Source organism: Anguilla anguilla, chromosome 7, assembly GCF_013347855.1.
Source record: "Anguilla anguilla isolate fAngAng1 chromosome 7, fAngAng1.pri, whole genome shotgun sequence".
NCBI classification, from domain to species: Eukaryota; Metazoa; Chordata; class Actinopteri; order Anguilliformes; family Anguillidae; genus Anguilla; species Anguilla anguilla.
In genome coordinates this window covers 47342179-47354684 of record NC_049207.1, presented here as the reverse complement: position 1 = coordinate 47354684, position 12506 = coordinate 47342179, and the positions used below count along the sequence as shown (strand labels likewise).

General features: G+C 43.1%; 2 protein-coding genes across 4 annotated transcripts in view; one reads left to right on the top strand and one right to left on the bottom strand.

The window, feature by feature from the left end:
• Positions 1–8558, top strand: part of tmem117 (transmembrane protein 117) — a 41152-nt gene extending 32594 nt beyond the window's left edge. For all 3 annotated transcript variants that reach the window (XM_035426607.1, XM_035426605.1, XM_035426608.1), the window contains exons 7-8: positions 3933–4062; positions 6142–8558. In XM_035426607.1, coding sequence (XP_035282498.1) covers positions 3933–4062; positions 6142–6905 — 894 coding nt within the window. In that variant the 3' untranslated portion in view covers positions 6906–8558. The remainder of the gene's footprint in view (positions 1–3932; positions 4063–6141) is intronic.
• Positions 8559–11768: 3210 nt separating this feature from the next.
• LOC118231485 (protein kinase C-binding protein NELL2-like) overlaps positions 11769–12506 on the bottom strand; it is a 67566-nt gene continuing 66828 nt past the window's right edge. Inside the window, exon 20 of the mRNA XM_035425300.1 lies at positions 11769–12284. Within this exon, the coding sequence (XP_035281191.1) occupies positions 12243–12284 (42 nt within the window). The 3' untranslated portion in view covers positions 11769–12242. The remainder of the gene's footprint in view (positions 12285–12506) is intronic.

Sequence of the window (12506 nt, the reverse complement as noted above, 5' to 3'; positions counted from 1 at the left end):
GGTTGGTTATCTTCAACTGGAACTCACAGTTCTAGTGAAATGAATCCTTCTGAACGCTATCATAGCTGCTGATAAATTATACAGGACTGTCCATATCAACATCTTGCAGCATTATTAATCCTTGTCAGAAAAGCGGAACAAGAACTGACTGATTATCATATTTTCCAACAGGCTACAGAGGTTTCTCTCTGAACTGTGCCCAGTCTTGCTGCCTGTCAAGCTATGTAGTATAAAAGTAAGCATACAAGTTAGATATGGAACATGTTTTCTTTTTTACAATAAATAATAGCTCTAAATCTATCCAAATGAAAACTTTCTGCAGGGAAAAAGAAGCTTAAACAGAGCTGTGAGATCACCAGGCTCCCTTCTATTATGGTCACGCTCAACTTGAGTTTTCGACGCCAGTGAAAATCATTTTTTAATTTTCCCACTCGAGTGTATCATAGCTGCTCAGAAATTATACCGGCTTCTCAAGTTCAAAAAACGGTTCAGCATGATTAATTCTCTTCCTCGCAGCAAAACAAATTCTTATTTACTTGTAATTGGCGAGGTACCTTCTTCCAAGTATCGCCACGGTTCTCCTTCTCTGAAATTGGCCCAATGTTTTCGTCCGGCTCTCTCCGCTTCCCGTCTCCGCGTGTATTTTCTCTTCGCCGACTAATTCGTACCCGGCGTAACTCATGTGTAAACCTGATATGATGACACACTCATTTAGCTCCCGATCCGTCAAATTGCTACGCCGTGCGTGAGGCATCTTCTGTGTTTTTAAAAGGCCCCCCTCAGATTGATTTGTTTATGATTGCCGTCTCCATTTCCTGTCTCCGGTGCGCCGCGCGGGTTTATTAGCGTTATTTATGGTTTCAATTAGCCCGTGCGATTAACGGCGGTGGAGCCATGCCGCCGTCTGTCACCTGCGGTGTAGTCGGCAAAGCTTCCGGCCGCCGCCGCGTTCCAGACACAGCCGCTGCCTCCCGTGTCCGTGGCCTGAATGCCTAACACTGCAGCCGCGCCCCCTAATCTAAGCCTGGAATAATTAAAATAATGTTTCATTACAAAATGGATGAACACCAAACACCTGGTCCACTCGTACCTGAATGCGTCCTGTAGATATTTACAAGTGTCACTTTGAGGAATGTGGGTTTTTTTTTAAGTATTTATTTGTGTACGTTCTGTACAGTATGTCTCAGGCAGATATATATTGCAACTGCTGGGCTTCTGAAAGAAAATGGTGAGGCCATTTTGCTTAGCATTCGTATTTAAAAAATTCTGAATCTCAGTTAACGTTGTAGATGAGGTGTTGCGGGTTCTGGATGTGGCCTGTATCAGGGCAAGAGGATTGTAAGAGGACCAGGGAAAATATTTGATTAGTATGATCATTTGTAAGGTACTCTGAACACAAAAGAAGGCGCAGCTTGGTTGTGGAAGTCTCACGGCTTCCGTGACAAGAAAATACTAAATTTAGAGGTTTCACAATTGGCCTGACTGGGCACAGGGATTTCATTGGCCCAGCTTCCGACCGTTTTGGGGAATGAGTTGGGTTGGTCCAATCCAGGCTAGCTGTATGGGTCTGTGGTCTCCAGGGGTAGAGAGGGAGAGAGCGAATGAGATGGAGAGAAAGATAGAGGAGAGGCGAAGAGATCGATCGATTGTTGAGGTGAATTATGTTGTTTTTTTCCCCCACTGTGTCCTATGTTGGACTGTGTGTGCTTTGTTTATTTATGGCAATCATATAGCCAGATATTTCAAGAGAAGTGAAGAGAGAGAGAAGGAGTGAGTGTGAGAAACAGCTAATGTTCCCTTATTTGTTTAATGCCTTATTTATCCTGGTAAGTTAGTTAAAAACAGATTTGCATTTATGTAAATGACCTTCAAAGAGGTAAATATAAATATGTACAGTAAAAACATGGGGTGCTTCTGAGTGATTCATTCTGTTAAGTCCAGTGTGTAGACAGGCCCCACAGTCTGGTGTCAAATCAGGACTGTGCCTGTGAGAACTGCGGTCAGCAGCCCTACAGGGCAACGCATAGCTGGTCAAGGTTGCGTTCAAAGAGGGAGGGATTTTGTCAGCTAGGAGCACTGTGCCTCATCGCTCTCTGGTGACCCCCACTGGTCAAACAGGCACTCGCGGTCTGCTTGCTCAAGCTGCGCATGAAGTATCCTCTTTGGACTCACGTCTTCTCCAGCTCAGCTTGTGGTCTGTGGTGTGTGACCAAGAGCCAACTTAACATCCCGTTTCCCCCAACCAAATTGGGTAGGAGCAATGAGCTCTCGAATGCAACTGTGCATTAAAACACTTCAGTGACTCGTAAAGCACCTGAAGGACTTGTGTCGGAGCTTCTCCAGGACTCTGGGATGTACTCATAATGATTCTGCATTCTCAGGGAAAGGTCCCAGCTATGAGATCTTAGAGCCAGGGACATGTGCAGCCAATCACAATACCTGAATGGTGACTGCGCATCTCTGAATAGTCTGCGCAGTTGTTGGATGTCTGGTCTCCACCCTGCAACTGCAGACTTCCAAACCTGTGGCTCTGGGCAAACCTGCCACTCTATAGAAAGATATAAAGAATTTTAGATGTCATTATTTTATTCATATAATTATATCATGTTTCTTCAGGGAGTGTGTGTGTATATATATACTGCAGGGCACAAACCTTTTCCCTCCACTTGTGTCAGAGGAATTTATTGTGGCTTGAGGTTGGGGTGTCCCTCGTATATATCTCTGAGGACATCGCTCTTTCTGGCCCTGGGATTTACGCGCGTGATTCATACCTGTTGGCACAGACTTCAAATTGAAAATGAAATAGTCTTTCAGGAGCAAACATTACCATCTGAAAACATGGGGTCGGCAAACACACTGAGAGTTATTTAGTGGACGTGTGCATGCATGTGTGTGCGTGTATGCATGTGCATCTGTGTCCCTGAGATTGTGCAAGTGGGTGTGTGTGTGTGTGTGTGTGTGTGTGTGTGTTTACTCAGGTCATCCGACCGCTGATATCTTCGTGTACACAATTTGGTGTGCATGCTAGTTTCATATTACCACATTCATTATTGAGAAGGTGGTGACTTTATCCATTTCGGACTGTCAAAGAATATTCCGGAAGCACTGAGTCGACTAAAATGGAAAGACGAGGCCTGACCCTGCGTGCTGATTTGTCGCGTCACGGCGTTCCCACTGTGCATACATGCCCTGACCTACTGTGTGCACTTACGGGCAGACAGTGAGGCTCCTGTAAATGTCAAACATGTCACTATTGGGAATCTTACCTGCATCATCCGAACTGTAAAACGCAACCAGGCAGGACTTCCAAACAACAGATTTATAGTGGCTCTAGCTCACTTGCAAGCCTGAGCCAGAGATGAGAGAAGTCTTATCTGCATACTCTGTTGCCCACAGCGTCGCAGGTTCCATTGCTCATGCTCTAGAATCCAAAGTACACTGTCACGGTTTCCATTGCTCATGTTCTAGAATCCAAAGTACACGGTCACAGGTTTGATTGCTCATGTTCTAGAATTCAAAATACAATGTCGCAGGCTCAATTTCTTATGTTCTAGAATCTCTCCAGGCTCTAGATATTCATCCAGATGAGAACAGGACTGCTAAATCCATTGCAAATCCATTTTTTAAAGACTGTTTTTTAAAAAACCTGCTTTTAACTGTGTAAAACAGCTTTACCTTTGTTTACCAAAATGTAGCCCTGAAAATGCTAAATAATTTAGAAACTATGTTCATAAAGAATCTGAACAAGTGTTCTTCTGTTAGGATAAAGTCAAAGATTCAAGCTTATAAATATAAAGACATTCTTTTAAAGACACTTTCTTTTGTTGTTATTGTTGTTATTATTATTATTATTATTATTCATTATAATAATGGACATATGTTAGATATGAAATGGTGTGACATGCTGACGGCTGAGGCCCTGTGCTGTACAGGACTGGGAGTTTCCACACTTCATGGGGGATCTGGACGTGAACCTTCCAGGCATGTCCACTACCCAGGTAAAGCTGAAGCTCCCTGTCTGCAAGAGCATCTTCAAGGAGGAGTACCACATACACATCACAGGTACGGACAGGTAAAAGGACATGCTAACTAACTCCCAACGGAAAAACAAGGCATTCCTACAGGTAAACGGAACATGCTCGCTAACTCCCAACGGAAAAAAAAATGCATTGCTACAGGTAAACGGACGTGCTCACTAATTCCCCGCGTGAAAACAAGGCATTCCTACAGGTAAACGGAACATGCTTGCTAACTCCCAACGGAAAAAAAAAATGCATTGCTACAGGTAAACGGACGTGCTCACGAATTCCCCGCGGGAAAACAAGGCATTCCTACAGGTAAACGGACATGATCACTGGGTTCCCACAGGAAAATAACACATTCCCAGACCTGTACACCGTGGTACCGTGGGGCACAGACATAACCTTATTTTTTTGGGGTTTGTTGTACGTGTGTTGGGTATATTCCTGCCGGAGGATTTTCATGTTTACATCACAGGTATGCGTAGCTAGAGCAGAGGTTTTTCAACCCCGGTCCTGGAGAGCCTGGTGATTTCAGAGTCGGCTCTGCGCAGCTCAGCTCGGTCGGCAGATATATTTTTGATAAAGGCTATCTGTATTCATGGTTTCAGCTGTCACTGCCTTCAGCGGTCCCGGTTTTGATATGTGCCTTCTGAATATCACAGACAAAAGGAGATTGCCACTTAATGGTCCTTGTCCAAGCAATCTGCTGCTAGATTGGAACGAGGTCTTAATATTGCTATTTCTTTTCTGCCCACAGAATTATACCAGGGAAATTATTTTACCCAGCTTACAATGTCCTCTTAATTATCTCAGACTTTAAAATTTTCACATTTTTATCTGATCAAGGAGACAGGCAAAGTCTCGGATATTAGCTTTGGAATGCTGCATGAAATATCCCCATCTTGTGTAAGTACAGAAATTGCTTCTCTTTTTTCACTCCCGATCTGTCTTGTGAGTTCCTCACAGAGTCTCTGAAACTCCTTTGCAGTTTCATGAAAAAATAGTGCTGGGGTACCTCTCACTATTTCGTACCTCATCAGCTGTTTCACACCGTTTTGTGAGACATCTGATGTGAAGGAAAAAAAAAAGATCTAGTGTTACATATTTGAATGTTCCACACATTACATGTTAAGTCGTTTTCCCTAATGATTTACGTATTAATCAGGGTCATGAAAATTGCGAGACATTCTTCTTTTAAGAACTCTATGAAAGCGCCACCGTCGGATATTCGGTTTATCATTCAAATTAGCTCCTCCGCTCATTAGCTTTCAAAGCTGTGAATCTGAAGAGATATTATCACGAATATGAAATTGAACTTTCTTCTTGTTGAAATATAAATCTGCCAACAGTGAAAAATGCGCTAAAGTAGCATTTATCATGTTTTCAGTAATGATTCTTAAGGTAATATGGCATGTTGGCCATCAAGGGGCATTTCCTTTTTCTTGCGGTGTCTACACACATAATTATTATTTTTTGACCGGGTTTAACTTTAAATAAAATTGCAACAAAACCAGGGTGATTCAGTGAATAAATCCAATGATCATCATCACTACTAGGGACCAGTGTGCAGTTTATACTTTAAAAACATATGACAATATCTTTTCTTTACTGGCATCTAGCAGATTGTCTCATCCAGTGTTGTGACTTACATTGCAAAGACCAGAGATTGTACGATTGCAGTAATTCCCTAGAGGGAGAGACTGCAGCCCTAAGAGAGACTGCTTGCGCACAAAGTACAGATTGACAGCAGATTGGCAACTTGCCAACTGCCCTGTTGGCTGTAAAACTAAGTCATGCAAGTGAGAACAAAACTTCCCTAATGAGCGTTACACCATTAGCATGAGCATTATATGCTGGTATAATATGCTGTTTTCTGTCTGGTTAAATGGTTTATATAATCTCATTCATGGGTTAGGGTGGACATGCCAGATATCCTTATGCGAATAGATAACTGTATCTGTGTCAGGATACTGTGTCTCTATTAGTGGAGAATGCCTGTGAGTTTGGACCTTAATGCTTCATGAGTGCTTTGTGAATCCTGCTCTGCGATTTCCCCGGTGTCTGCTGCTCATTCTGATGGCGTTAGAACGTCCCTCACAAACCTTTGTGTCCACGTCAGGAAAGTGGTTCAACTACGGGATCATCTTCCTGGTGCTGATCCTGGACCTCAACATGTGGAAGAACCAGATCTTCTACAAGCCGTACGAGTACGGCCAGTACGTGGGGCCCGGCGAGAAGATCTACACGGTGGAGGAGCCCGACACCTTGAGCGAATTCAACCGCAGCACCCTCACCTGGGAGTGGCGCTCCACCACCGTGGACCCGGCCACCAACCGCACCTACGTCCAGCAGGACATGTTCCTGCACAGCCGCTACGTGGGCACCAGCCTGTACGTCAAGTGCCTGGCGTTCGTGCCCAGCCTGGCCGCCTTCGCCCTCTTCGGCTTCTTCGTCTGGCTCCTGGGCCGCTTCCACGAGAGCGAGCAGGGCCCGGAGAACCAGGACAGCACGTACGAGCGCATCCGCCGCAAGTCGCCCTCGGAGTACAGCAAGGACATGGGCCTGACCCCCGAGGAGGTGCACATCTCCATGAGCGAGACCCTGAGGAGGACCAGGCCCGCGCTCCTCTCCGTGGACACCCCCCGCTTCAGCTCGACCCACGAGGCCCTCTCGCCCTGCTCGCCCTGCTCCCCCCCCCAGGCCCGGGAGACGCACCCCAGGATCGTGGTGGAGGAGCCCTCCGTCTCCTCCGACGCGGGCAACCCCCCTTGCCTCGAAGGTTCTACGGGACGTTCCCAAGATGGAATGCTGCTGAGAGGGGAGACTGGAGAGCCAGGGCCTGGGGGTGAATTCAATTTCAAAAGCGTTCAGGAAATTAATTGAAATTCAATTCGGTAATAAAACAAACCTTCGCAAAACAGTGGTAGCAAACCCAGGTCCCAGAGAGATGCTGGGTCTGCAGGGTTTTCTTGTTACTCAGTACCTCATGAATCACTTTAAGCAGTTCATTACACAGTGAAATAACTTCACCTGGACTCTTTGATCTGAAATAGTTTTTTACGCTGAAAATAAAAAAAGGGAGAACCTGGAACTGTCCAGGACCAGTGTTTCAGACCCCTGTGTAGATATACAGGTGTTTCAGTTCATGAATTCAAATGGAATTGACCCACCAGTCTTAAAAGGCAGGGTGGATGTTTTTTTATGGTCCGTGCTCGCTATTTTTTTTTCTAATCTTCCCTTCCACAAATCCCTGCTGGATTACCTTCACAATGAAGATAAAAACTTTGAATCGGGATGAAGGTTTGGTTTTTGGGGAAGCTGTAAAAAAAAAAAAAAAAAAAAAAAAACCACTACTTGATCCTGGAGTGCATTTACCCCCTGGTAATGTCCTTTTTTCTTGTTTTTTTTTATTACACTTTTGTAAGAAGCTATTTTCAAGCCCTATCACTTGGCACTGATTGGATACAAATACTCTATGTCACCCCATATTTCCATAGGCATATAGGTCTTCTTGGTGTGTGATTCTTTTCTGTATGGCATTGTTTTGGTCTCTCAATTGAAAGGAGTCCATAAGGTGTGAAACATTGTCCAAATGTAATTAGATCACTTCTTGTGCAGCTCGGTTTGTGGATAATGTGTGACTTGTTTTATTATTTTTTTTGTGATGTCCATTCATTACTGAACAGAAACAGGGACCGGAGTCAGATACTGTAGACGGTCAGGTGGACTTACAGAACACTGATTCAATGCCTTGATGAAAAGTCAGACTGTACATTTACGTACATTACATATGGACAAATTTATATTTTTACTGGCCAGAACTCATTCAGTGCTCATGTCCAGTATTATTTACGGTGCCGTGTATTATTTTCCATGCGTGGTTGGCTCAGGATGTCATTTTTTCTAAATGTTTTATTAAATTATTGAGGGCATAAGAGAATAGTATATACGATGAGAGTACAGCTAATTTTGTATTGTAAGCGGTTATAATGGATGGTTATTAACTTTCTGTTTTGCTTACTGTAGAGTTGAATGAATACATATTAAAGGAGGTGAACACTGAGCTCACTTTCCTAATTTGTCCACAGTGAGGGCATGTTTGATTCAAAGCTGAGCAAGACAGGATGTTCTCTAATCAACCTTGTCCCGTGCAGCATGTTTACAATGATCATCACTTATTCATGGCCACGTGTGTGCAAATGTGCATGTGTGTCATGTGTGTGTGTGAGAGTGTCTGTGTGTGTGTGTGTGTATGCACGCATATGAGCTTGTGTGTGTGTCAATCAGTCAGTCATGCCATACGAATCACAAACTGCTGGCAATTGTGATCTTTTGTTTTTTGCAATGGAAGTGGTGTTTCACAATGAAATATATGTATGTTTACCATGCTTTTGATGCTACTGTGCAGCGATATGCAAAGATAAAAATGGAATCACATTGGGTCTTGATAAATAACTGTAGAGCATAATCTTGTCAATGTCATTGTCTCATGTTGTTTGTGCATTTTGTTTTCTCTCAATAAAAAAAATGACTTAATTGCAGTGTGTGGGATATGGAAAAGGCTTCACAATGGTGCACAACTTTGGTTATGATTTATGCATCAATCATAACACAAAGCCAAGAGTTCCTGCAAATCCTTCACAGAATTAAGATATGGAAAATGGTATATGGAAAGTTATACCCGAAATATTACATAGTAGATTTTTTTTCAAATGTATGTTTTTTTTTTTTTTTTTTTTTTTTTTAGAAAAGAAGGCTGTGTAATGTACATACTATATATTGCAGACTGAAAAGGATTTATATGGTTCAGAAATATTGTCAACTTCAGTTCTCATGCTACTCTCCCATTCTGTTCCAGACAAAAACTTTTAAACCGCATTTTATCCTTCGTTCCCCGATTTGGAGACGCTGAATTAGAGGTTTTAAGCCCCCGCGTGGCTGAAACGTTCTTCCTGGATTCAGGATGGCTCAGACGAGCTTGCGCACCCTCCGAAACGCGGCGCTCCTGTTCGCGTTGTTCTTCCCACCGTGCGTGCGAAGTACAGCATAGGACAGAGCCAACATTATATCTGTATATAACTGTGGGGGAAAAGAAAACCTTGAGGAGAAATCCGTAGGAGTTCAAATCACCTTTTTACTTTCCATTTAATAGTTTGCTTATAAGCGAGACAAAGAGACTATCTATCTCTGTCATTACCAGTCTACAGAAAAGTGGAGTCATTTATCACTGACCTTATAAAACAGTTATTGGAGAAATAAGCAACTCGTTGCAGGTTGCCTCGTGGCATTTAAAGGTTTTCTCTGCAATGTCTGAAAATCGAACTTGATTCAGAACGTTTCAAAATGAAAATATTGAACTCAATCATTCGCATTTACTCCAAGCCACTAACTGGCCCATTGACAAGCTATAAAATGATCAAATATTTCAGTCGGCATAAAATTGTCCATTTATAAAACTATAGGATTATAAAAGTTTTAATGAGAAATACTGTTGCATTGAACTTGGGCTGACATCATCGCCATAAGCAAAGTCTGCTGACTAACCCCTATTCTCCAACTTGGACATCAATAACACAGGGGAAACAATAACACAGGGAACACACTCACACACACACTGTATACACAGGTCAATGATCCTCTTGATTTCATGCAGGTGAATTACCCAATGAATCATTACAAAACTCCCAATCTCAACCTCATTCTTGCTAGCAAGCTTTAATGCCCATCAGTTACTGGGTGGCTTATGAACTAGGTACTTGCACATTCTGAAAATAATATGCTTTTACATATCAAAACAACTATTCTTATTCTTTTTTTCTATCCTTATCCACAGATTCCGATTCAGACAGACGAACACTGGGAAACAAGGTCAAATTGCTTACTACCTTTTTTTTTTTTTTTTTTTAACACTACCTAACTCCTCCTAGAGAAAAGTTGGAAATACTGTTAATGCTTCTGGGTGCTCTGAAGAGGGAGACTTTGGTTCCAAACAAAGGAATCAAGACAAAAGAATCCCAGCTGTCTTTATATAACTACAGCGCCATCACAGCTAAGCCAACAAGAGCTCTCTGTTTGCGGAGAGGCCTCTATAAATTTGAAAAAAAAAAAAAAAAAAAAGATCTATTTGTAGGAAATAATCTGGCCTGTTTCAGAAATGCATTTCACCTTAAGGCTTGACTTTTTGATGCTGGCTAATTTTGAAAACAAAAGAACATATGTAATGTTTTTAAGACTCTGTGAGCATACCATGAACTAGCCAGCTGACTCGCCAGTGATGGTGTCGCTTTTCTGTGACGCACATTCTGTCTTCAAAGTGTGTCCCAAATTCCTTGCGTTTTTGAGGTTTCTTTTTCCGTTAGTACCGGAACGCTAACCATTTGAGATGAAGCCAACGGATGCAGGCCCAGGTCTACGCCAGTGGGACGGGTTCTCTGTGACACTGCTTCTGCGTCATTGGCTGCCGTCTGACACTCAACAGCCAATAGTTACCGCTCGATGACATTCCAGCTGGTACCTTTGCCAAGGACTCCAGACAGGGGATTCTAAGCCTGGCCTGGCAAGATCAAAGTCTGGAATCATACCAGTGTGACTCAAACAGTATTGAGAGCCAATGCATTTATAGCCCGCTCTATTAATACACACACACACACTTAACCAGAAAGAACTACGCAAATGGTTTACCAGTGAAAAGAAAGCTCATACACAAAAAGAATAAAACAGAAATTACAATGTCTTCCAGAGACAGGAAGCAGGCTTTAGTGCCAATGTGACTTTAATCAGCTCTAAACATATTTAATAACCGTGTTAAAATTTTAACTGGCATAATTCAGACTTCTAATGCAGATTGGAGGCTGTCATCCTTGGCAAACAGTGACTGTATTTTCACAGGTGTGCAGAAGTCTGTTCCTCCGCAACTGACTCTTCCCATCAGACTGAGTATTCTATTCAGCAGGTACAGAAGGAATGTACTTCCTGGTTTGAGGTCACAGGTCCCAAAAGCATTGCTTCCCAACCAATGGGAAATCCCACCAACTGGAGCAGAGCCACACCACTTACACCCTCCACACACACACACACACACACACACACACACACAGGACAGAACATGTTCCACGCACACACACACACACACACACCGCTTACTCAGCTGGTAAACTGGGTCAGCAGGAACCCTGCAGTGGCTTCTCCTGAATGGTAACATGACAGACTGTCAATGAACGAATAAAGACACGACACACACAGGACAGAACACATCACAAACACACAGGACAGAACGTATCTCTCACACCCACACACCCACAGCACAGGGAGACACACCTTCAAACTCTACTCCCAGTTTTCATTGAAGTTCCAAGGATATAATTATTCACACTCATCTTCTTTACCATCTCCCCAGTCTGTTTTCTACTAAATGAGATAATGAGCAAAAGCATTAGCAGGTCTCTGTTCTGGGGTTTAAACATAACCCCCAATACAGAGACCTGCTAATGCTAATGTTTAAATATAAACCTCAATCCTTACAAGCAGAAGAGAGTTTGTCAGCCACTGAAAACCACTGGAAGGCCCAATCACACCCACTCAATCTCACCAGAGACCGAGGCTGAGTCGTACTTCCACATCTCCCGTAAGAAACTGCGAAACCACAATATTTCTCAGAGCGATTTCTGTCACGGTACCAGCTTGCTTGTGACTATTATTTGACAGCATGAGAGAAAAGAAGCACAAAAGACTTGCAGTCTAGCAAAGTGATGTAAATGAAAATCTTTATTTCACTGTTACACAACAACAAGTCATCGAATAAATTAAGCACAAAATAAACCAAGCGCTGCCGAGCGACGAGATAATGTACAGACGACGACTCTCGTGAAGATCGGAAATGAAACGCATGGAATCACTACTGGGGAAACACCGAAATCCTTCACAAATGGAGATGTGTTTTAAAAATTAAAAGAACAGCAACTAGTCAACAATGAATACTGTACAGTCATGCCAGCTTAAATATTTTTGTTTTGTTTCATGGTCAAGATGGGTTTACTGCAGAAGTCACCACGATGAGGCACAATGGAGGGGGGGGGGAGGGAGGGAGTGGGTGGTGCGGGGGTGGGGGAAGAGATGGGGGGGGTGATGGTGGAGAGTCCGTTATTCCTTTTGTATGATACATATTTGCATTTGGTATAAAGAAGTTTGTGGATGGGAGGCCTTGAGAGCCTCTCTGACGGTCTACAGACACAGGGGGTCTACTGAGCAGCACACGTGTCCATTCTGCAGGGAAACAGAGAGTCACATGGCAGCGGACTGGTGTGTGTTTGTGTGTGTGTGAGAATACAGTGTGTGTGTGTGTGTGTGTGTGTGTGTATGTATACATGCACGTGTATGTGTGTGTTAGTATGTGTACACGTGTGTATGTGTGTGCATATGTGTGTGTGTGTGTGTGTGAATACAGTGTGTGTGTGTGTATGTGTGTGAGTGTAAATACAGCATGTG